Here is a 26225-nt window from a genome sequence, read left to right on the forward strand (position 1 = left end):
CCCAACAAATATCTATAAGAAACCCGGTTTTCATCATTCTCCGAAAGAAATTCCTGGTTTTCATAATTAAAATATTTGTTTTTATTGCTAACAAAGATGTTCATCATGTTCTGTTGAAAGGTGCTCACTAGGTGTGCTCATTAAGTGTGGGGCAAATAACTGTCCCCCATCGTGATGAAAACACCTGTTGAAAAAAAAAATGTCCAAAGTAGCTAAAACAGCCAATCTATAAGCTCACAACGCGTTGCATCGCGATGTGTTACGAGCTTGTAGATCGGTTATTTTTGGTATGTCTTTAGTAGTTGCTGATCATACTGCATTTGCCATTCCTCATACGCAAAAAAATACTTCACTTTCCCTTCCGCCTGGATATTGAATGACTTTTGTCTCATTGTGTCTCTTCCTGAGCTACTAACATCGTAGTAGGCTAGAACTAAACAGATTACACACCTGGACCATTGACACAGTATACTGCCAGGAGTCCATTCCAGTCCATTCATTCGTGCTGCACCGCTCCCCTGATAGGATTGAGTTACACATACACATGCAATGGTCCAAAAAGGCCATCAAGATCTACGGGTCAATCTTTAAGATGATTTTGACAGATTTTTGTTGATTTAGTCAGTCTTTTGAGTAAAATTCCATTTAGTTTTAGTCATATTTTAGTCATCTGATTGTTGTTTTTGCCTAGTTTTAGTCGACTAATATAAGACATATAGTCGACTACATCTACAGTTGATTTAGTCAACACGTTTGTATTTTGGCGGGCCTTGATGGAGTTGTAATGGCTGATTTTAAACTTGTTTGCATGCTGAAAATAGCAGATCTACAAGCTCACAACGTAGATCTGCTATTTTCAGAGCCCAACACCCGAGCGCATCCAAACATAAAATGACTTATCTTTTAGTTTCTACTGGATCTCTTCTCCACTAGTACTTCCTAACATTTTAGTCTCATTTTATTTGTTGACGAAATTGTCAATATATTTAGGTAGTCTTAGTTTTAGTCATCATAGCTTAGTTTTTTATTTTGTTTTCGGGAAAAAAAGGTAGTCGCCGAACATTTTGTCGTCATAGTTTTAGTCGACGAAATCAACACGGTTGTCCACCAGCCGTGCTATAGGATTCATAATTCAATCTGTGTGTGTGATCTTTTATGAGACTGTTCCAGCTGTGAAGCAGAACGTGAACTAACGTGTTTCTTGTTGAACATTTTCCCTTTTCCAAGACTGAGAGAGTGAGTGACAGACAGAGAGAAAGGAAAGAGAAAGTGAGACAAGAGACCAGGGAACAGCAGGTAGGTTGCAGGATAAAAACTTAATACAAAATATATAAAATAAATGAACCCCAAATCAAACCCCACTGGCAGGCTGCATTTTGAACTTTATTGGCATTTTTGCAAGACATCTTTGAGTTTTATTCCAGTTACATGAGCGCATATTAACAACCATACTCCAGAGAATGTTACAAGAATTGTCTCAGACAAAAATATAGTTTGGCTGTTGCTCTCGTTTCTTTTTTATTTCATCTTACAAACAAACAATCATAACCACTAACCGTTTAGTTCTAATATTGACCCAGTCAGTTGGGTGAATTAAAAATCATGCATCAGAGCTTTAATTTGTCAAAAGATGTTGATATTGCTGAAAGAGAGTTTAGTGGGATATGACTAGGGAGTCAACAAAAATATTATTCTAGCCAAAAAGAAAAAAAGGTTGGCAATACTTATACTCAGTCACAGTTTAGGCTAATAGCGATTAAACAAGACATACGATAACAATTATCATTTGTTTGTTTATGTTGAAAATTAAAAGTGCAAAAGGCAACATATTCTTTTGGGATGGTTAAGAATTCCAGTTGACCCCCCTCCCTCCCCCCCAAAACTAAAACTAAACAAAAAACAAACCTTGCTATATTTAATATTTTTTGTCTACCCACCACATCAAGTTAAGCAGATTCACAAATCATACAAAGAAATTCTTGAAAAGTGCAAATATTATGAATTGGCATTAGCTGGTATATATCTGTATATATACATTTCTCAAGATGACAATGTGATAAAATCATCAAAAAGCTTTTCATTTTTTTTGTCCGGTGGGGTGCCACAAGATCATGAGAGCATCATGCGACCACGCCCCCCTATTCTGAAAATGCATAGGATCCCCCTCCCTCCCAATGTTCATCGCAATTACACTCGCAGATAACTACAACAACTTTGCTACCAAATACCAAAATACGTTTTCGCAACGCGGCAAGGTGGCCGTGGCTTTTTGGTGCGCTCCAGAGTAGACGCAGCCTGTGAAACCACCTTGACCGACAGGACAAAGAACTAGCTTAACTAAAGCCTCTCACTCCACTCCAAGAAAACAGTGCCCTTGTTAGAGGCAGAAGGGATAGGCTCTTGAGCAGGAAAAAGAAAAAAAAAGGTGAATCTAATCTAATTAATTATAATCTAGATTCATCAGGCAACATCTCAGAGAGAGATCCACATTTACAGATGTTGTTTTGTGTGGGACTGGTTGTGGGACTTTCTTCACTGTGCCTGCGATTGTGAGAACTACTACAAAACAATCGACACGAACTACAGCCAACTACTTGCTATCACAGGACTGAACAGCCACTATAAGGCAAGTTGCAAAGATACAAAAATTGCATAAGACCCTTTTTATTTTCTCTAAAAAGATACGATTTTTGTCCACATCTTGCAAAGAGCAAGTGCTGTCAAACCACGATTAACACCACTGACTTCCATATCATCAATGCTGGACGTGCATGCAAAGCCAACTAGCTGGTGGGCCTGTATGTGCACGCTGTCGTTCGCAAGCTGTTAACAGAGGGCTTTGCCTGTATGCGTCTTACAGCATGTGGCCTAAAAATGTAATGTTTGCCAGGGCACCTGCACTACTGTGCCACTTCACTCTGTAATCTACGGATGCTGGCCAAAACATGATTGGCCTCCAGTTTGCAGTTAGAAAGACAAACCGAGAACAAACAGCTTGAAGTAATCTAATAACCAGCAGCTCCTTGGCAACTAATCAAGCGGCATTGCTCTCCTCTATCGCTGTCGACATCCAAGAGATTGGAGTCTGGGTGACACGTAGGCCATTCGTCATAGCTGCACATCATACATTACACAGTCTGCTGACTAGACATTGAAATTGTCAGGGTTAAACCCCCGAAACGTTTTTACACGTTCAGAGTTAACACTAAAGACTGTACTACTGTGTATAGGGACAGCTTCTCGCACACACAAAAATAATCAAACAACAGGGGGAATTCTTAAGTGGAAATTACCATGAGCGTTTCTGCTGAATTTCTCTCGGGGACGGATTAAATTAACGTCGTTTTTCCTTTTGTTCTCACTTTGCATTTCGTTTCTCAACTGTGTGGTTAGGCCTATATGTTTAGTTCAGTTTTCCACTTGCCGTCATGTCGGTCAAGAGTGTTGATCTAGAAAATAGGGAGGGAGCAGGCATTGTCTTCTAAGAGAGTCTCATCGTTAGACATACAGTGTCATTTACCCGTGGTCTATTCAAAAAACTAAACAAAAACATGAACATTGGCATTAGCGGTGATGATTCATACTGCATAGGTCTGACCGCGGTAAATAAATACCACGGGTTATCAATGAAAGGCAAAAACAAACCAAGAGCGTGGGAAAAAAATAATCTCTCTAATCTTAATCTCTCAGTAATCTCTCTGCAAATCGATGGTCACTATCTTTATGTGCTGGTCTGTTTAAGATGTGGGTTGGCATTACGTTATCCTAGCGAAGAGGTGACGATAGGAGTGTAGAATCAACCTTTTTTAAGTGAAGCTTGCATGTTTAAGTGTTCATGATGAGGGTTCCCCGGTAGGTCCTAGAGTTTCCACTACACATCAAATAATTTAAGATGAGCCTAGGCCTCATAAAAGGCCAGTCAATGTTGAGCTGCCACTGAATTTGCCATGACAGCTGATAACCACCATCTATTGCCAAGAATATTGGAGAACACACATACTGGTGCATGACTTTTATCTTGAAATACCCTGACCTGTCCCATTATTTAAAAAAAATCATTTGTATGTTTACACAGAGATGCCATTTACTGTAAATCCATTATTTTCCAGAAGTTCCATAAATGGTAGTGTCCATTTCATAGGAATTAAGAAGAACCCTGGGAATGTCTGCAAGTCTGTTCATAGTTTTAGTTAGATAATAGAAAGTGAATGCTGGTTGATGCGAAGGAAACCGTCAATGAATATGAAGGATTTAACTGTTGTTTTTTCCCCGATTACTGATTTGACACCACAGGCCATTGCAACCTGTAGGCTTGCACCTGGAAATCAATTTGAGTATCCCAGTTGTTTGAGGAGATTGTTGGACTCTGATCACTTATAATTCTGATTCTGATTTAACTAGTTTGTTTTAAACGTTGGAAATGTACTTTTCTTGCTCTGCACATTTGACTAATGAGAATATTACTCATAATTAGTGGCGAGTCATTCACAGTGTAATGGTGAATCCTCAAGACTTTGTTCTTAAGATTGTTTTGGTTATTTTGTATGTTTTGTTGATACTTTTGATTCCGTTTAAGTTAAGGAGCTGTATGAATGATGTGAATATGAAGAGTGCATTTCAAAAATGCTACATACGTACATTTTAGGAGACATTATTCTCCAAAGTCCACCATTCAACAGAGAATCCAAACCGTATAGAATTTAAGTTACCTAATACTACTGCTGCCCTCTCTTGCCTTGCAAAAATGGTGGATATCTCATTGTAAGAACCGATACTCCTCACGAAAACGCACGTTAATTGTGAAAAAAATTAGGATTACAGGATCAACACTACCAGGTGAGGTACCTTATGCCCTTGGTTCTCAAAGTGGGGTCCGGAGACCACCAGGGGTCCTTGGAGGGGTTCCAGGGGGTCCCCAGCAAAATGTGCTAATATAGCATCATACTATAATTCTAGTAAGGTACGTAGTGGTGAGTAGGTGAAGCTACCCGGTTCTCCTCAGTGGCTGGAGCAATTGCTCTGATTTTGCACACAGCCATTGACCATTACCATCTGAACTTAACTGTGAAGCCCGTTTTTCAATTTCACCAAATCTCAGCTTCTTATTAGCGTTTTTGTGTCAAACACTGTCGCCATGGTTACGGGGCTGCCCAGCTATGGGACGAACTGCCTCCCGGGTTGCCAGATCATGTGCGTATATCCCCCCACGGATGCGTCGACCGGGTCTGGTCTAGTTACAATAATTTTAACCACTTTAACCTTTTATAATTTGGCTATTCAAATTCAAAATTCAAAAATAGCAGATATACAAGCTCATAGCGCGGCACAGAGTACTGCGCTATGAGCTCGTAGATCTGCTATTTTTGAAAAATCGTGAACATTTTTGCAAACCTTTGAATATAAATATTTTTAAAGCGAACATTTGTAACTCAAACCTTTGAATCTGGGGGTCCCTGGAACAAAATATTTTGAGATGGGGGTCCGCGGCCAAACACATTTTGGGGGTCCTTGACGTGAAAAAGTTTGAGAACCACTGCCTCATGCAGTACCTCAGCCAGGTGTGTCAGCCATTCCCAGTTCACAAAAAAAGGTCAAGATCAATGAAGAAAAAAAAAAGGGTTTAGATCACAGAGGGGGGGAGGGGAGAAGATTTAAAAACAAAAGGAGCTTGTGATCAAAACGAAGGCATACAAAAAGAAAGAAGGCAATAACAAAAGACAACAATATAGCCAGCAAGATATCAGATAATGGAGAGGTAGAGACGTCAGAGTGAGAGATGTTTGGTCTTTTTGCATTGTTTTCTTTAATTAGTCTATTCTATGACTCTGTTCAAAGGTTCTCTCACTCTTGATTTCTCTAGCTCTCTCGCTCTATCCCCCCTTGCATCCTTCTCTACCTCCTCCTCTCTTCACTGCGCGCCGTCTTTCACGTTCAGGTCATCCGAGGGGAGGGAAGGGGTTTACATGTGTGTGGGAGGCAAAAGAAAGGAAACTTCCCGACGTGATGGAGGAATGTCGTCGGCGCGGCAACCTGCAGAAAGAAAGACACGAATAACTATAAAATGGTTGGCAGTGTTGTCAGGTATAATACTGAAGAGTCTTAGTCAATGGATTAAACATGCTAGACCAACAGTATGGTCCTCTAAAATAGCAAGAGAAAGAGTACCTATCTGCCAAGGACGAGAATAGGCTCTATGCACAGCAGCCATATTGGGAATGAATTGGGCTCCTTCCTTACTTCCTTCACAGGTGTTACCAATGATACTAATTAAGGCTCTGTTCCATTTAGTGTGGCATAGTGGTTGTCTTATTTTCAAGGACCCCTAAAACTCTGAGAGTGTACAAATGGAACCAAATGGACCCGTAAGGGTCCATTTGGTTCCATTTGTACACTCTCAGAGTTACACACCCACCATAAGGGGCAATTTGGGAACCAAAATGGAGTGTTTCTAGTGAGCCAACATGCACAATATCAGCACCCTGACCAGAATGGAACAGAGCCTTCATTAGTATCATTGGTAACACCTGTGAAGGAAGTAAGAAGAGGCCCAATTTCTTTCCAATATGGCTGCTGTTCATAGAGCCTATTGACGAGAATTTGTTTTTTGGTGGGGGGAGGGGCCTGTGAATGATCCAAGCACCACCGAAGAAGAGTACACCCAGAAATCACGTGATCACAACAAAAAAAAAATCAAGGCACCTTTCATGCCGTTTAAAAAAAAACAAGCTACATTCAAACGGCCATAGCTCTGGAATGGAGGATCGCGACCGGCCACATTTTTCCCCCCTATACTGCCGTGCGTGTAATGAGCCGATGTGTAATGAGCTCCGTGAGGACAGAGGTCACCGAGAATATTCCATGATTTTTCAAAGGTACAGTAAAATCGCTGGCAAGGGGACCGGAGACGAATTCATTCATTCCTGGCAATGAAAGAGTTAAAAACATAGCCTTACTGTTTAATGAGGTCTCAAATTCTTGAGTAAGTGAGAGGGGGAGAATGACAGAAGAGGACGTTACCTTTAGTAGAGGAAGAAGAAGCGTGTTCTGTGAGAGGTGGCCATGTTCTCTGACATGTTGCGGACTTTCAGATAGTTGACGAAGCCTCTGAAGAAGAGCAGGAGACCTGGGGGTCGAACAAAGGCCGCTATTAGTTTGACATAACCACTTAAAACTCTCTATATATGTAGAACCCTAGGTCCACCAAACTTGGTTCGCTTCTTTGTCGCTCGACACCAAATCCAAAAGTTTGACTATTATGACACGCCCAGAAGAAGTTCATAGGTTCACAGGTTCATGTGGTTAACTAAACCGTGTCAGAACAGATAAGGGAAGGACGTTAGGCAAGTATTCGCAAAAACGGTAACTGATGTCTTCAGACCATTCTATGAGGCGTTTTTTTTTTTCTTTTTCCCAGTAGAAGGGTTTTATACTCACCAAGCAGCAGGAAGATCCACCACAGCCAGTACTGACCATTAAAGTAACCGGTAAAGTAGTCAGAGAACTGCAGATAGAGAGAGAGAGAGAGATTTTATTCACTGTGATTTCATGCTCTTTGTCGTTGTTGTCCCCATTCTCATGCTCAGTTTATTGTCATTGTCATCATGCTGATCACCGGTTAACTGTTTATGTTTATTAAAGGTCCCCATTAGAGACACATTAATGAGCCTCTAGTCATGGAAATACATTGCGAATTATTGTAACCATTTTTTCTTCTTTTTCTTTAAAGATTTTACTTTCATTTATATGTACTGCCATTTGTGTGTATGGGGTGGAGAATTATTTGTACAAATAGTTTTCATTTTCAATATTTCAATCATGAAAAGAAAAGAAAATGAGCCTCTTGTCTTTCTAGGGTCCTGAACAAAGCAAATACAATACAAACATGCAACTAAAAATACAAATTAAAGTATAAAAAAAACAATAATAATGTTTTTTTTTTTATATAAAAAGACAATTTAACATTTAAAATCAATTACAAAAGTCCAGTCAAATTAAACAACTACACAAACGACAGTTCCTTGGCAAGACATCTCTGTGCATCTCGTCCAGCTCCGTACGCACCCTGACGATGAGGATCCACTTGATGAGGGACAGGCCAAAGCCGCAGATGGCCCCGTAGCGTCCTGCGATGGTGTTGGTCAGACAGAAGGACAGACAGAACCCGATCCAGTTGAACAGGAAGGCCACTAGAGGGAGAGAGACACACGCAGGCACAGACAAGACAAGACATACGGACAGAAAACACTTGGTCAGACAGATCAGGTGACGCTACAACTTTTACCCTAACCCTAAGTACTTGGTGGCTACAAAAGGCTAAAAACCATTAACCATTTAAACCCCATATATACTCATTGATCGGAGTCCCCCCCAGGGCTCTATACAATATAAATACAGTTTATTATTATTATTACACCAAATCATGTCACTGAAAACAGTCGATCTAGATACGCCATTTTCCCTGCATGTTTGTCCTCAGAATAGGGACACCACACATAGGCCTGTCACAGTTATTACATAATCGTCTAATCACGATTATTTGAGATAATCGCAATTATTTTTGCATTATCTGCATAATCGTTTTAATGTTGAAAAATGTTCACCCATTTTCAAATATCTAAAAAAGCTGAAATAGCAGATCTACAAGCTTACAGCACATTTTTTACATGTATACAATTATTAAATGTCAATAATTTCTTCCTATATTTATATTTTTTATTATATTTGTCATGTCTGCCCTGTGCAATTTTTGATTATACGAAGCCTAAAAGGCAAACAGGAATTCATATTGTATTAATATGTTCCAATGTTCGATGCCAAAGACATAATTAAATGCAATTATTTGAGTGAGAATTAATCGTCAACTTATATTTGTAATCGTAACAGCCCTAAGGGTTCTTGAGGTTAATTATACAGGGTTGCAACGTTTTGGAATTGTGGTGGATGACATTCATGCATCCATATTCTATCATTGTGTCACAAGCTCTCGCCCGAGTGTCAGTGAACCTCTGGCATTGCCTCATGGCTGCCAGCTTGTGATAGAACCACAGACCACAGAGCAGCAACTGTAAATGCCAACGGAGTTGGATTTTAACAGCTAAAGGATCTGGTGGCAGGTTTAGAATCTCCATACAGACTTCCAAGCACACCTAATTAGTGATACCTCAACAGTCCAGCAGAGGGCATCAAAAGCTAGGCCAGAGATGTTCAAGAATGGGTTTGGGCTTTAATTCCAACCCCATGTTCCTACACCAGCTGTTAAAAACTAATTTGTATCCATTCTCTCTGATTGAAGGTGTGCCGATTAGCTGTCACTAGGTAGTGTTTGGCTGGAATATCGCTCTTTCTGCATTGGATTGATGCCATTTACATGTCTCCTAAATCTCAACAGCATTCTGAAAAACCTATGTTTCTATATCAGTGGTGCTCAATCATTTTCACGTCAAGGACCCCAAAAATTATATGTATTTGGCCGCAGACTCCCATCAAAATATTTTGTTCCAGGGACCCCCCCAGAAGCAAAGATTTGAGTTAAAAATGTTCGCTTTAAAAATATATATATATTCAAAGATTTGCACACATTTTCACAATTTTTCAAAAATGGCAGATCTACAAGCTCGAGCTTGTAGATCTGCCATTTTTGAATAGCTCAAAGTGTAAAATAAGGCTTTGTAACTCAAATGGGTTAAGATAATTCCGTTGTACACTTGTGTTCATTGAAATACATCAATACACTCAGGCCTCCATGGTGAATAACTGGATGTCACAGACCGAGGCAGCAGGGCTGCACTGGGACCACAAACCAGGCCTGAACTCCTCCACCTTGTCAGTTGACATAGACCGGCAACAGAGATTTCAAGAGGAATGACCTTACGAGTAAAACAACATGATTCGTATGGCTGTTAAGGAAAATTAATGCTGCAAAACTGATACCGCGGTGCTTCTTTTCATGCGTACCTTTTGAATAGCCTCTAATATTTTATGATGTGAAACAGTCTCAATGATAAATGGTCCGCCTATCCAAGTGCTTAACAGTCAATAGTCCTCTTTCCCAACTCACAACAGCACTCCAGTCTAACAGCCACTGTTATTCCAGTTATGTCATCCGTCAGCTTGACAACTTCTTTGTCTATGAATCATCTTCATTCACCCAGTTTTACAACTTTGAAAATCTATTTAAACTGTGTATGACCTAACATTTTAGTCTACCCTGCACCTTTATTATTTTCCCCTGTTGGAGTAAGAAAACAACAATGACATCATTGATGATGAGGTGACGTCTACATACACTACTGCCCGCGCACTACGGAAGCCTCCCATGGCGAGTGGACTGATGGCGTTGTGACCGTCGCGTAGCAAGGCGAGCGGAATGTTGACTTTCTCACAGCCGCTCACCACAAGCACCAAGCACTGAACCAAAACATGCCCGCCAGGGGCGTGACTACCGGAATGCAGGGAATGTGGTTGACAGTTGGGGCCCGCCCCATGCCACCCATCAAAAAAATAAAATAAATACAAAAATCAAAAAATAAATAAACAAACAGCATGGGCCCCTTAACCCATTCAATCCGGGAAGGCATCCGTGTCATTTTAGATTTTATCTATAACCATTGTTTTATACTTTGGATATTCAAAAATAGCAGATATACAAGCTCAGAGCGCGGCACCGAGTGCTGCGCTGTCAGCTTGTAGATCTGCTATTTTTGAAAGATCTTGAACATTTTTGCAAATCTATGAATAGATATATTTTTAAAGGGAACATTTTTGACTCAAATCTTTGCTTCTGGGGGTCCCTGGAACAAAATATTTTCAGATGGGGGTCCGGGACCAAATGGCTATAATTTTGGGGGTCCTTGACATGAAAAAGTTAGAAAACTTAGGATTTAGAAGACATTTGTAATTTAGATGCGTTCCCGGTCTTGTAGGGTTAACATTGTTAAGGTTTTGGTTGATTCCCTGTCACAACCTATTTTAGAGCAGGACACTTGTTAAGACCAAGAGGTACCTGGCACATCTTACATACTACTGTACAATGTTTGTGAACAAATACATTACATTACATTACATTACATTACATTACATTACAGTCATTTAGCAGACGCTTTTATCCAAAGCGACTTACAATAAGTGTATTCAACATAGGTAGGGAACGAAAACTACTAATCACCAGAAGTTTTAAGTACATTTCCTGCTAAAACAAGCAACCAAGAGTATACCTAGCGCTAAGGTAAAAGTGCAATATATCAGCTACCTACTTTCTTAAACAGATGGTCTATTGGTCTACACCACATAAAGACGAATAAAGCCAGAAAAGCCCCAAAACATATTTCCGAGAGCTAAGATGCTGATTGTTGAGAACTGCATTCACTGCAAGGTTTGGAGAAGTCTGCACGTTTTTTGATGATTTTCTTTACAACACCAGTGACATTTGCCGCACGTTCCTTTTCTAAATTGATTGAAGCTGATTAAAACCCACTTTCTAAATGTATTGAAGCTGATTAAAACCCACAGTGGAGGAATGGATCGAAAACAAAATTCATAACATATATAGAATGGAAAAACTGTCTTTTCTCTCTCAGAACTCAGGAAGACAATTTATTTTGGATTTGGATTAGATGGATTTGGACTAGATGGATTGAATATGTAAAACCATTCACCAATGAATGACAAAAGAAAGGTGAAAGTGTAGTATTTTTTTCTTTATGTCTTGTTGACTGTTTTCAAAATGGGAGTGTAATTATGTGAAGGCTTCCCCCCGCCCCCTTTTTCTTAAAGCTGCCCTGCTGTTGGTTTTTATTTAGTTTTTTGATTGCATTAAAAACTGTTAAAATGTAATAGATGAGGAAGCATGAGCTCGGCCCTGGCCTCCCTGGCTGTGGGGGACTGGTGTAGCGCTGGTGTAGGGCTGGTGTAGCGCCCAGGATCACTTAGGAAATTGGCACCGGGTGAAAAAAAAATGGGTTACAAAAATCGCGGGATAAAAATTATAGAAAATGTAATAGATGAGAGCAAATATACATGTGTGTATGTATTTACATGTGATTCCATGTGCTGAACTCGAAATAGTTGCAGCATACACTGAATTGTATGATGACAAAGCAGTCTGTGTACACGATGACCAAAATAAAAACAGAATTTCAAACAAAAATAAAAGAAGCTGATTAAAAGTTATCTGAGGAGCTCAATGGGACAGAGCCTCTCTGGACTTAGCAATACTATCCATCAGAATGCCCTTGTCTGGCTAAAAGCCCAGGAAGTGCACCTATCACGATGACATACAGTAAGTAGGGCCTCTTTCTATTTATTTATTTGAGTCAATCATTGCACTTGTGTTTTATAATGTGCGGAGACACAGAAATGTTGTCTACCTGTGTCATGGTGTGGCGTCACAACCACCAGTAATGTTTTTCATATCTTGCTGTGGTGCCGCGACACTAGATTTTGTCGAGTAGCCTGTCACTATCTCTACTTGACATCTGGATATCTCTTGAATCTCCCACAGATAATATCTATTAGATCTATGCCATTCATAGCCCTTTTTATGTTCTCTTAATTCCTACCGGTATACATGTACAGTACGTTAAGTCTGTTGCCTATTGCTACTTGCTACGCTTTGTTTACATGCACTTCCGCGTCGGGGCTTCTACAGCACGAAACATATCAACGTAAGTGGATGGAAGATATGCAGGCACTGAATGTACCCTATTTTAATAAACCTCTGGCACACAATGTGTTAACTCAAATCTTTGCTTCTGGGGGTCCCTGGAACAAAACATTTTGAGATGGGGGTCCGGTCCGCTGCCAAATACATATCCTTTTGGGGGTCCTTGACATGAAAAAGATTGATAACCACTGACATAGAAACATAGGCTTTTCAGAATACTGTTAGGATTTAGAAGACATTTATTTAGAATCGGCTTCAGGTCTTAATGGGTTGAGTGAGAAGGGCTGTGGGGGGCGCCGCCTTGACCATCCTACAATGGAGTCCAGTGTTGGCTCATTAAACCACTGATAACCCACTCACCCACCCACACATTATTTGTCAACTGCTGATAGCAGCAAGTCTGAGTGTCAGCAGCCAAATAGACACAAGTGTGTCAATTTCCTGTTTTATAGTCACAATTTGCTGCAGGCCAAATCAGTCAGTAGGCAGGTCAGGCCATCTGGAATTGTCAAGAATGTAATGATGGCCAAACCCAGCCTGCTCTGCAGAATATGAAATGAACTTGGACATAAGGGGTCAACGGTTTCTCGACATTTCACCAGGTCATAGAACCTGACTAGGATGTATATTATGGCAGACAGTCCCTATTTCAGCATATCTTTGCGAAATGTTAATATTTCGCAGCCATATTTCCTAAAAATGCTACCTGAATCGAAAGCCGATTTGCAAACGAGACAGAGCCCACTGCTGCATGACCTGGTGGATTTCAATCTATGGAGTCAACTTAAGACAATAAATGTAACTCTATTTATCACCATTTATGCCCTGGGAATTGCATTACATTTTATATAGGACCTGCCTGCACTCAGGATTCCTGTGCATACCTGATTTCTCACTTTTAGGCTACTATACTGCTGCCAGCCTAGCAAGAGTAATGTATGCTGCTTTCCCTAACATTGCACAGAGGCAGGGAGAGAGAGAGGAATCTGGGACACCGGGGCGTGTAACTCACTGAAGAATGCCAGCATGAAGATCCCATCGTTCCCCACTCGAAGCTGATCAGCGTCACTGAAGTCGTCCCTGGGAGGGAAGTCATCGTCCTATAAGACACACACACACGCAAATAGACATAAATGAGTCCAGAAAAACCTGAAGTCATCCCAAAGTCATAGTGTGCAGTCGTCCAAGGATTAGTCACGGCTTTCAGCATGGCTGTCTTAGCTTTGACATGTGGTTTAGTTTATCCGCGTGTTGTTGACTCCGTGGGGATGAATTCAACACTTGCAGTGTGCAAAACAACACATTTGAGTGAGTGAGACTGTCAGAGAGCAGTGCATTGGGTGGTTAACCATTTAAGATTGGGAAAGCATCTGTGTCATTTTAGATTTATTTGATAGTAGATATACAAGCACTGAGTGCCACGCTATGAGCTCGCAGATCTGCTATTTTTGAAAAATCCTGAAAGTGTGTGCAAATCTTTCAATGTATATATTTTTTTAAAGCGAACATTTGTAACTCAAATCTTTGCTTCTGGGGGACCCTGGAACAAAATATTTTTGAGATGGGGGACCGCGGCTAAATACGTATGATTTTGGGTGGTCCTTGACATGAAAACGTTTAGAACCACTGATATTATAGCAACATACGTTTTAAAAAAAAAATGTTTACAAGACATTTTGTAGAATCGTCCTCCGGTCTTATTTCAATTTTTCAAAACTAGCCAAATAAATCTAAAATGAAAGTGAAACAGATGCTTTCCCAGTCTTAATGGGTTAAACTAAACAGGCCTGGATTGAACCGTTTGCAACTACATGGATAACCAGATGGTAGGCTAGGCATAGTCTAATTCAGCTGTAAAAACTTTATATGTAGAGTACACTTAATGGACTTTAACATGCTTTTCTGTTATTATTCTAGGGGCTGTGGAAACTCCAGAAACTACTTGGTGAATACTATTTTCACCACATCTGAGTCACTCAAACTAACCAGGTTTGCATGAGAAGGCTTTAGGACACTAGAGATAAAAATCAAAAGATCCATGTTGACATCATTTCCATACAAGGAAACGTACAAAGGACACAAGATAATGAGGAAGTGGAATTTAGCACTTTGTACAATACGTCAACGAGAGAGTGTGTGTGTGTGTGTGTGTGTGTGTGTGTGTGCGTGCGCGCATGTGCATGCAGACGTAGATTAATCCTGCAGTTTTCAATAGAAGATAAGTCATAATAAGTGTATATCATTAGCAGAAGCCAGGTTAAATGCTGTAATCTTAATTACAGCATCAAGATTAGTTCCATTAATTTCATTTGGTTTGCATGAATGTCAAACATGAATGTCAAACACAGTGTGTGTGTGTGTGTGTGTGTGTGTGTGTGTGTGTGTGTGTGTGTGTGTGTGTGTGTGTGTGTGTGTGTGTGTGTGTGTGTGTGTGTGTGTGTGCTTTTCTCTCTATCATCATTTGGTATCGTCTCTGTCGGGTGGAAACCTCATGTCCAAAACTGTTACTTTTCAGGATTCAAATTCAAAAGTAGCAGAGCTACAAGCTCAAAACGCGTCGCTTGTAGATCTGCTACTTTTGATGCTTTTCGTGTGACGCTGTAGTACGATCAAGTAGGGTGTTAAAGGAGTAGTTCACCCAAACAATGACTTTTTTCTATCAATTACACACCCCATGAAGCATTGAATTCTTGGAGATTTTTGAAGCCAATAATTTGATTACCGGCGGAAAGGTCTCCGGTAGGAGACTCAAAGGGGTCTCTTTTTGAGTCTCCTACCGGAAATGCACCCGGCCATCAAATTATTGGCTCAGGAATGTGTCAAAAACAAACAAATCTCCATGAATTCAATGCTTTATGGGGTGTGTCATTTTTTGGGCGAACTATTTCTTTAAATTACGAAATAAAACCCAAAAAGTTAGAATATGGAGAGAAGGGTTTTTTCTGCATGACAACAACGGTATCCTAACTGCTCGGGCAACAAACAGTGTTCCTCACCCTGGGCACCACGTCCACGGCAGCGGCGGCCATCGAGGCGGCCTTGGCCTTCTCCGCTTCATCGTACGTGGGCAGCGAGGTGGCAACGCTGTACGGAGGAGGCACCGGGAAATCAGCCGCAAAACTACATGAAGCATCTGTGGAGCGAATAAAAGGTGGGGAGGTAAACGACAGGCAAAAAAGTTGCCATTGTTTGATGGTTACCAAATAAGACACTAGTGATGGAAAGTAACTAAGTACATGTACCAAGTACTTTTACTTCTACTCCACTACATCTCAGAGGTAAATATTGTACTTTTACTCGGCTACAATTATTTGAAAACTGTAGTTACTAGTTACTTTGTAGATTTTGATTATTATTACAAAACATACATTAACCACTTCAGCCCTATGTACACTTTGGCTATTTGAAAATAGCCGATCGACTACGCGTCGTGAGCTTTTAGATCTGCTATTTTCAAAAGCCTTTTACACATTTTAGACGGAACATTCTGCATAACTAGTATTTTTACTTTTGGTACTTCAAGTACATTTTGATGCCAATACTTTTGTACTTTAACAGAGTATTCCTACATTGCCGTATTGATTGAAGTAAACCATTTCAGCATTTTTTCCACCACTGCAAATAAGACAAAAAAAAGGTCCAACACAGCTGCTGATGGAATGCCAACCTCATTACAAAGAGCCTTCACATTTTTGTAAGGATTATTTGTTGCTACATTATGGACATTACGTCCTGCACATCAGCGACAACTGAAACCAGAATGAGACCGTTCAAGCAGTCAAGTTTTGCCTTTTTGTCACAGTTTTTGTTCTCTGTTCCGAGTTCCCCACAGAAATGCGCTGCTGAGGTGACACAGTGACGACGACCCCTATTAATGTGAGTTTAGCCAAGAAGAGGAAGGGAAATCAGGACAGGCCCCGCTGGACGGAGCACAATATAGGCCTCGGCAGGTTGTATGAAAGGTGTGTGGAGGTGAAGAATGACCTTTTGGTACCCACTGAATACAATTCACCGTATAATTTATATGGTCTAGTGCTGCAACTTTTGATTGTCGTTTAGCTATCAATGAAATTGTTTATGCATCAACCAATCAATGCAAAATTGACTGACATCCGCTTTATTTTATACTTTGTCGTCCAACAGTGTCGCAGGAAAATAACTGATCTACAAGTTCACAACACGTCACATTGCGAAGCGCTGAGATTGCAAAGCGGCTATTATCTGTATTTGTGAAGATTGCTTGGGCATAAAGTGGGGTTTACAATGGGACATAAATATATCTTTCATCTTTATTTCACCCCTCACAATTTTGCATAAAGCTCCCATCTAGGGCTTGCTCCAAATATCAAGAGTATTCAGATATTTGTTCAGCAGGTTGCTATTCAAACATAATGCAAATATCTGGATGATTCATTTTCTTATATTTTAATCATTGCACAGCCTTGTCACGTGTGCACGTGGAGCTGATGAGAAGCGTATCCGCTTTCAATGTGCTCCCAGCAGCTTGTGGCTGTTTCAGACAGTATCGCGTGGGAGTGATTGCCTGGCTTAGTCATCTCCTTTTGCTAAATGGACAAGAGATCTTTATAGAAATGCTTCACTTCCATGAACCAAACTGCTTCACAAAAACAATGCTGCGATATCTAAGAGATTTACTGAGAGAAAATAAAATGCTCATCAACAATAGCCTACGTAATATTCACATTCTCTTCACTTTTATGTCCTTGTAGAGAGAAGATGACAGTGCAGAATCTATGAATGGTAAAAAGAAAAACAATCTGCAAATCTCTGAAAACAAAATTGTTCTTGGAAGCAATTTATAGGTGAACTATATGCCGTTAATTATCCTTCAGAAAATTGGCATATTTTGGGCACATTTACGAATGTTTATTAATCATAATTAATCACAGCTAAACTGTGATTAATCTTGTTAAATGTTTTAATCTTGTAACTATACATTATAATGCAACTTTCATGCATTGGCACGTCTTGGTTTTACACAGACACGATGCCAGTGCAGCTTCATGTGAGGGCAGAGCACCCCTTACCGGACATGATCCACCCCTACCTACACACACACACACACACACACACTTGTGTGTAGGTACCCCCCCCCCCCCACCCCCCCAAATAATTGCCAAAATCCCCCAATACGCTTCTGTTGGTAATCGCTCTCGTTTTGAGCGACCTGCCAGCACACAGCAGGTGTGTGCACCTGAGCATGGGTTTCTGCAACTTTGTTGAGTGTGTGTATGCTCCAAGCAGCAACACTACCCCCATGGAAAGATGCCACGTTCGTCCCTTCAGGATAAGGTGCAAGGGGGCAAGTGGACGCTGGTGTTCCGTTACACAGAGTGGCAGCATTATTTGGTACCATGGTATCTGGTACCATTTCCAAACTTAGGACTGAGTTCCGTGAGACTGGTGAAGTCAAAGGCAGCCCGCGAAGTGGCTGGTTGAAGACTGGTTCCTCACACTTGCTTCACTGAGGAATCATAGGCTTTTTTCCAGAGATTTACAGGCACTATTTTCACTTCGGTACCACAGGCAGATCTCTGTCAAAGTTGCAGGACCCATGCTCACGTGCCAGGCACACACTTTTTTTATTTTAGAAAAATCTTGAAAATGTGCAAATCTTTGAATGTATATATATTTTCAACTCAAATCTTTGCTTCTGGGGGTCCCTGGAACAACATATTTTGAGATGGGGGTCTGCGGCCAAATACATATCATTTTGGGGGTCCTTGACATGAAAAAGTTGGAGAACCACTGATTATAGCAACATATATATATTTTTTAAACTGTTCGGATTTAGAAGACATTTGTAGAATCTCAGAAGCAAAGATTTGAGTTACACACATAAACATTCAAAGATATGCACACATTTTTCTAAAAAAAATAGCTGATCTACAAGCTCATAGCGCGGCACTAAGTGCCGCGCTATGAGCTTGTATATCTGCTATTTTTGGAATTGCCAAAGAAATCTAAAATGGCACAGACACTTTCCCGGTCTAAATAGGTTGATTTAGAAAGAATTTGGATATTCGCTGAGAACCAGCATGACAAAGGGTATTCAGAGCAGCCCTACACGCCCCTCCCATCAATCCCCTTGTGCACATACCAGGTGTAGAGCCACTTGCTCCTAGATCAATGGTGGCGTACGGAGGTGGAGGGGCCTCCGCGTCCCCCTGGGTACCCGACGTCGATGCCTGCTCGCAGGCCGAGGAGGAGGAGGAGGTGGAGGGCAGCGGGGCCGACTGGGAGGAGGACGACGCTCCGCCCTGGGCCGAGGCAGAGGAGGTGGACGGCTGCTCGTCGCTGGTGGAGGCCTCCGACGGGTCGTCCTCATTGTGCAACTGGGACAGGGGAAAAGAGAAGACGTTTCGTGTCACGTTATTTTTCCTTTAAAACCTTGAAACAAAAAAAAAAAGAGTTTTCTTTGTGATGCCGATGAATAGGAACTTAAAGCAGGGGAGTTCAACAGGGTTCGGGACTCCTAGGGGGTTCTCAGACTTAATCGGGGGGGCCGCCAAATCTTTGTGTGATATTTTATTTAATTTCTTTACATCAACCACTCGAGCCCTAGCATCCCTTTTCTGAGGAGAAAAATAGCAGATCTACAAGTAGTGAGCTTGTAGATCCGCTATTTTTGGCAAAGAGGTATAGGTGTAGAGGGAAATAAGAGCAGGCCAAGTAAACCAAAAAAGGTTTAATATGAAACACAATTTTATACAATATAGAGGGGATAGAGCTTCCTCTCTCTCTCTCTCTCAGCTAGGGGGACCTTGGCCTGAAAAATGTTGAAGACCCCCTTAAAGTATACTGCTTTAGTTCGATTGAACCAATCACCAAATCGTGACAGCCCTACTCGTACAATAGCTAGGTCTACTGGGCTCCGCACACTGCTCTAGACCAACCAGTTGCCCTTTACATGTCATGTTCTGGACTACATGTTTGACACATTCTGAAAACGGCCTGCATAGACACTGAAGTCAACATGGCCGTGTCAACAGTGAGGTGACAGTAACGGGACACGCCGTGGAAGCACGAGGGTTTATTGACGGTCGTTTCTACACCTGACTAAGCGCATCAACCACGTTGGGCCAGAGCGCCAAGTCAGCCCAACCACTGCACTCACATTACAAGAGCCCGATTACAGGGGGCCAAGGGTAAACAACATAAAAAGGTTAGAGGAGTAGCCTCGTGTTCTAGGAGTGGCCCCCGGCTTTGAATCCCCTGAAACCAGTCAGGGTCGGGGAAACGTGAGAGGGTGAGTAAGTTGTTATACACGTGATTTACAACAAAAAGCATAGAGACACTCCCAATTCACAGTCCACGCTGTATTCGACCCTTAGGTCAGTGGTCCACTCCTGAAAACGGTGTCTGTTGTACAAACTGTATTTCCCCTTGCACCTTCCTCGTGTCCCCACGACTGACACAGGCCCTGGATAAGCAACCTGGCCTGGCGGAGATCTGAGAGTGCACTTTTCTAGTGCATATTTTTGTTTCCTTTGATCCATTGAAAGGGAACTTGGTTAGCTAGCTAGTGAACATTCAGCCGCCCACACACACACACAAACAATCAAGCTTTTGAGTTTGGGTTGTGGCGAGTAAATGAGTGGCTGAATGACTCTGCTAGGGATCAAGGACAGAGTGCAACACACACATCCCCGCGCTGGCACATACACAGCGTTACGTAAGGGCTTAACAACAAACACACACGCCTCCGCGTGTCAAAATATAACCAGGCCTCGGGCCCTCGCAGTGTAACACATACTGGAGATGAAGCAAGAGGAGATAGAGAGAGCCAGATAAGAGAGAATGAGAGGGAGTAATAATAGGGAGGTCTGGAAGATTGAGGTATGCATGAGATTGAATAAGGCCAGAAGAACATTTCAATGGGGATGCAGTATAGTACTGTATCTGTATGTAGGGAGGAGAATGGGTGGACATTTAACCCATTAAATCCGGGAACGCGTCTCTGTCATTTTAAGGTTTCTTTGGCTATTCAAAAATAGCAGATATACATGCTCATAGTGCGGCACCGAGTGCCGCACTATGAGCTTGTAGATCTGCTATTTTTGAACAATTGTGAAAATGTGTGCACATTTTTTAAAGCAAACTTGTAACAAGTTTGTAACAAATTTGTAACTCTTTGCTTCTGGGGGGTCCCTGGAACAAAATATTTTACAAATGTTCGCTTTAAAAATATATATTTTCAAAGATTTTCACAGTTTTTCAAAAATAGCAGATCTACAAGCTCGCCGTGCTATGAGCTTGTAGATCTGCAATTTTTTAATAGCCAAAGAAATCTAAAACGACAGAGATGCGTTCCCAGATTGAATGGATTACACAGGTTGATCAAGGACATAGGGGGATGCATTAGAGAAAACAGCAGAATGAGAATCAAACGTTATCATCACGTGCATCATATGAAATTCTTAAATTGTGCAGGTTGACAATTAAGAATCTGCTTGTATCTACAAGCTCAGAATGCGTCGCACAACAACGTGCTTTGAGCTTGCAGATCGTCCATTTCCGCTATTGTCGAGAGATGACAAAGTATGAAACAGGTCTTAAGTGGTTAACCACCTGGTCCTGAATCATAGCGAACCCATTCTGAGGCCAACATTTGGCGGAAATAGCCATTTTCGGTGAAGATATTTAGTCTAGAGGGAGCAAAGGAGGGGGGCCAAGTATAGACCCCTGGGGCTGTCCGGTCAACTAAGTATTTACTACTTAAAAACCCTAAGTGGTTAATACAGCGTAAACTCAACAACAACCCATTTCTTGGAAGGCGTCTTGATGTGGCTGTACTGCTCCCCAGCCCACGCACACAATACGTGGAAACCCCTTTTTCCTGACGCAAAAAACACGTACCGTTGCTTAGCAACTGAGCTGCAAGGGCAGTGGAACTAGTGGAACAGCAGTAGAACTATACCCTCGTCAATGGGGATTGACAATACGACACAAGTCAAGGCAGGGGGGAGAGACGAATTGCCAGCATCAGCCACGGTCAGCATACGTGAATGAAGCTACAGTGTCAGCACATACTTAAAAGGGCAAGACCACTTTGGTAGAGGTTTGGGTTGTGTAGTTACCTTGCCAGGATGTAAGTCCAAAAGGTGGACAAGAAATAAAAAAATAATTGCTCCATGGATTAGAAATTTATGATAATTCAAAATATGCTCCTCATAGACTTATGTTATACAGTAAAACAGCTCTCAAAGTCACTTTTTAGCATGCAAACAAACACAAACAAAGCTGATTCAGACAATATAGAACATCACCAAACCTGGTACTGTTTATTTATTTATTTTATAAAAATGTCTTCCTGCTGATTTTACTATTTGAAGATACGGATCCGCGGATCCAGTCTGGATTTTCTTCTTAATAAAAATAGCAAAATCAACAGGGAAGTAGATTACTGGGTTTGGTGATGTTCTATATTGTCTGAATCAACTTCGTGTTCGTTTATGTGCTAAAAGAGTGACTTTGGGAGCTGTTTTACCGCACAATGTAAGTCAATGAATGAAGAGCATATTTTTAATCATCAATTTCTAATCAATTGAGCAATTATTTTTGATATATTGTCATGATTTGGAGTTACATAATGGCAAGGTAACTAAACAACCCAAACCTCTACCAGAGTGGTCTTGCCCTTTAATACAAATATTGAAACAAGCCTTACTGTACACAAACAAACTGTATAGTGTTTGGATGCATAACAGTTGAAATGTGCGTTTCATTGTGGCTAACTAAATATTAAAGCCAGTCATCAGAGTAATACTGTGGTTTGGGTCCAAACCATAGCCAAAGGGGTCGTCGTTCCCGTCGCCTACATGCTTATCAGAGCAGAAAATACAGTGTTTCTACTATTAGCCACAGTGGCTACTAGTGAGTTCCTAAATCCCCCAGCAGCCATCGTCACAATGAATCTATCCAATGTTTAAACTGGAACCGAATGTAGAATGTTAGCTAATTAAACTGCAACAATGGTTGTAATAATAGACACACTTTCATGCACCTGCTTTAATCAGTATATATAGCTTCTCTGAGAAGCAATACTGTATACACTTTCTGAGAAGATCTGGCATAGGTTATGTAACTCAAAGATCTATTATGTTCTCAATCACACACACAATACATTAACTGACAAGGCACACTTCTCTGTTGGGTCACTGGTTATCAATGGGGGGGGGGTGTAAAGGTCTGCAGGGGTCCTTGAGGGGTTTCCAGGGTGTCCCCAGCTAAATGATTGATAGTTAGGAATGTGCCCTGGGTCTGCAATCCTGAGTGCATATACAAATGGTACCAAATGGACTAATGGACCAAATGGAGTTAAATTAACACTAAAACGGTTTCAGAGATACAAAATGCATCAAGTGGGGGCCCTTGAAATTAAAAAGGTTGATCATTGATATATAATAGTACAACTCTTCTATACACAATCAGTGCCTGTCACTGCCTGCCACTTTGAAGTGCACATGTGGAATTTAACCCCCAGCTGTTATTAGTGCAGTCTAATCGTGCTGGTTGGTCTCCATTCCAGTTAAAACACCACTGATTCATTTTGCTGTTGTTGGTGTTCTGGTTAGACTGGAGACCTGAATAATGCCTGCACCCCATAACAATGGCATAGTTTACCAAGATCAGATACAACGTAAAAGCATGATTTATACACACCCCATAACAATGGTCCTTGACTTGAAAATGTCTGAGAACCACTGTTTTAAACAACATTAGAAAACAAGCCCAAATAATCAACTACACTTTAGAAACAAGCCCAAATAAACAACTACACTTTAGAAACAAGCCCAAATAAGCAACAACACCTTAAGAAACAAGCAACTACACTTTAGAAAGAAGCCCAAATAAACAACACCACTTTAGAAACAAGCCCACATAAACAACAACACTTTAGAAACAAGCCCAAATAAACAACAACACTTTAGAAACAAGCCCAAATAAACAACAACACTTTAGAAACAAGCCCAAATAAACAACAACACTTTAGAAACACGCCCAAATAAACAACAAAACTTTAGAAACAGGCCAAAATAAACAACTACACTTTAGAAACAAACAACTTTACAGAAAAACAATCCCAAAGTCGCTTATAACAAGCCGACCTGGCAACCCTGGTCCAAAACAAAACATTCAAACGAGGCCCTGAAAGCCTCCACAGAGACCACATAATATCACCTTAATGTACATTGTATTCATTTAAAGAACAGATTCCACGCTCTGGGTTGGAATGTATTCGTGTGAATGTCATTTAAAACTGTTAAGTTAAAAATAGCGAGTGGTTGTTTTTCTTTTTCCTCCTGGTTTGTTTGGAGCACTTCCGCATTGATTGGGCTGCTAGGATAACACGTTAGCCGAGATGCTAAGCTAACGCTGCTCTAGTGCAGTAGGCCACACAAGTTAGTCATTCACTTCACTTCATGCTGTGTACAGTTACAGTTATAGTAGAATGCAGCGGGTCTTTTTTTCAGCCCAAGGACCCTTTAATAGCTGAGAGAGAGATGAAGCAGGGGCCCCCACCCACTACATTGTTTACAATTGTGTTGCAGATTAAACTTTTTCATAGATGTCATAGATGACTTCATTGACTATCATGAGTGCTGGGTAAATTCATTTTGTTTTGTTCATTTAAGACATTTTAACACTTTAACCTTTAATTCGTACTACTTGATTTGCTCCTAAAATAGCTGCGAGGCGTTGAGAGCTTGTAGATCTGCTATTTTCGGCTAAAGTTCTCCTCAGAATAGGAACGCCAGGGTTCAAGTGGTTAATGTAAAAACCATACTGAGGACACCCCAGGGGTCGCGGACCCCCTGTTGAAGACCCCTAATGTAGGTTCGAAGTCCTCATGAGTCGCTTCTTGTGGGCTTGTTTTCCTAGACCTGGTTGCTCACTTCTCGCGCAAAATCTGGCAACAACACTGGTTTTGGACTCAGTAATACTCACCACTTGGTATCGGCTGGCTGGGTCCATCACGGTGACGTTTGGCTGGTTGACTAAACCAGCCCCGACACACGATGATAACAAAGTACAACTGGTTTGTATTTCTAGTCGTTTATAACTCAAAACTATGCTACAAAAAGAGACTTCACTTCTGGTTGTGGGAGAAATGGCTTCAGTCCTCCTCACACTTCTTCATTCGGAGTTCAGTCTGAAGGCAGCAGAACAACTGAGCAAAGCTCATACAGGCGTAGAGCGTCACTCTCTGACGTAAACACAGCGTAAAACCGTAAGAGACCACTAGATGGCGTCATGGCCCACTCTCTGCACCAGTTGATTTGAAATCAGGGATAAAAAACAGGTTATTTGCTCTGGATTATTTTGTTTTTGTCTCATAATCTCATAATCTCTTGTCTCATAATCTTGTTTTTTTGCTTTTGTTGTTTTGTTTTTCGTGTTCTAGGTTTGGTTTTGTTTTGATTTAGTCCTACATTTCATTTATCTATTACTATGGTATATAACAGGGGTAGGCAACCTTATACAGTACACAGGTGCCAACATTGGCACAAGGGAGGATTTTTCTTTTAAAATAAAATATATAAAATAAAATGTAGTCAATTAAATGAAGACCCCTCACATCTCTATGCAAATGACATCCTGCACATAATTATACATTCATTCAAACTCTGAACTCTGACTTGGGAGGGAGTCTGGGAGATAGGTGGGTTATTGCTCTGAGTCTAATGATCATTACAATTAAATTTGATGTGGTGTCATAATTAAAGTTAATGTTGACATGGCACACTGACCATCAATACTCATTGCTATAGAGTGTTTGTTCAGTAAAAGGAATCTCCCATGTCTCTCCAGCTCTTTATTAAACAGAAAGTGCATTTTCAGTGCTCTCTCCTGATTGGCTTAAATGTTGTCACCTACCTGAAAATGTACTAAATTCTGTTTACTAAAGAGCTGGAGAGACCCCCCCTGTGACCGAACAAATTCTCTGTAGCAATGATTACTATCAGAATATAGTACTTTAACCTTTTTAACAAAAATATATAAATATATAACAAAACATTTCACGTACCCTACTTTTAAGTCCTGCTTAAAATGATAACAAAAAAATGTTTTTTGAATTTGAATTATTTATTTGTGCGTGTCAGAAGGTAAAAATGTGGTATTGTTTGTTGTTGTCTTCAGGGCTTTTTCATCTTATTTTTATATTGTCTTTTGTTGTTGTTGATTTTGTCTTAGCTTTTCATTCATTAAAAAAAAAAAGCTAGCAAAGTATTGTGCTGTCTCTGCTGCTACTCATAGCTGGAGCAGCCATGCTTTTGCAAATGTAACCTTATTGCCTGTTTAATATGTGTGTCTTTGTATGCACTCCTTTATGGACATGAATAAATTGCTGCACAAACCGAAACCGGTCTTTGAAACAGCACCATAAGAAACATTGTACCAGCTGGTACTTTTTTTCCTCCCATCTGCATATGATGCTGTTTCAAAATAACATGTACACATGTGCTGTTTCCTCTCTCTTCTCACAGAATACTACAAAATGATGGAGTACGGACGAAAAAACTATTTTCACCCACAT

General features: G+C 40.8%; 1 protein-coding gene across 1 annotated transcript; it reads right to left on the minus strand.

Moving 5' to 3' along the window:
- Nucleotides 1–1359: 1359 nt before the first annotated feature.
- ndfip2 (Nedd4 family interacting protein 2) lies at nt 1360–24855 on the minus strand. The gene is made up of 8 exons (XM_084051629.1): nt 24635–24855; nt 18783–19017; nt 15658–15794; nt 13674–13761; nt 8062–8186; nt 7435–7501; nt 7018–7123; nt 1360–6030 (listed from the first exon to the last, which is right to left on the minus strand). Exons 1-7 carry the CDS (start codon nt 24659–24661, stop codon nt 7020–7022), a joined length of 783 nt encoding a protein of 260 aa, XP_083907755.1. The 5' UTR covers nt 24662–24855; the 3' UTR covers nt 1360–6030; nt 7018–7019.
- Nucleotides 24856–26225: the final 1370 nt, after the last annotated feature.

The sequence above is a fragment of the Gymnoscopelus microlampas genome (assembly GCF_963454915.1).
Source record: "Gymnoscopelus microlampas genome assembly, chromosome: 24".
NCBI classification, from domain to species: Eukaryota; Metazoa; Chordata; class Actinopteri; order Myctophiformes; family Myctophidae; genus Gymnoscopelus; species Gymnoscopelus microlampas.

Excerpts from the sequence above, each read along its gene's own strand:
- ndfip2 (XM_084051629.1), bottom strand. The coding sequence starts at position 24,661 with ATGGACCCAGCCAGCCGATACCAAGTG. Across the intron at positions 15,795-18,782 it reads AGCAAGTGGCTCTACACCTG|ATGCTTCATGTAGTTTTGCG; the intron begins GTATGTGCACAA and ends TTCGCTCCACAG. Across the intron at positions 8,187-13,673 it reads CTTCATGCTGGCATTCTTCA|TGGCCTTCCTGTTCAACTGG; the intron begins GTGAGTTACACG and ends CTCTCCCTCTAG.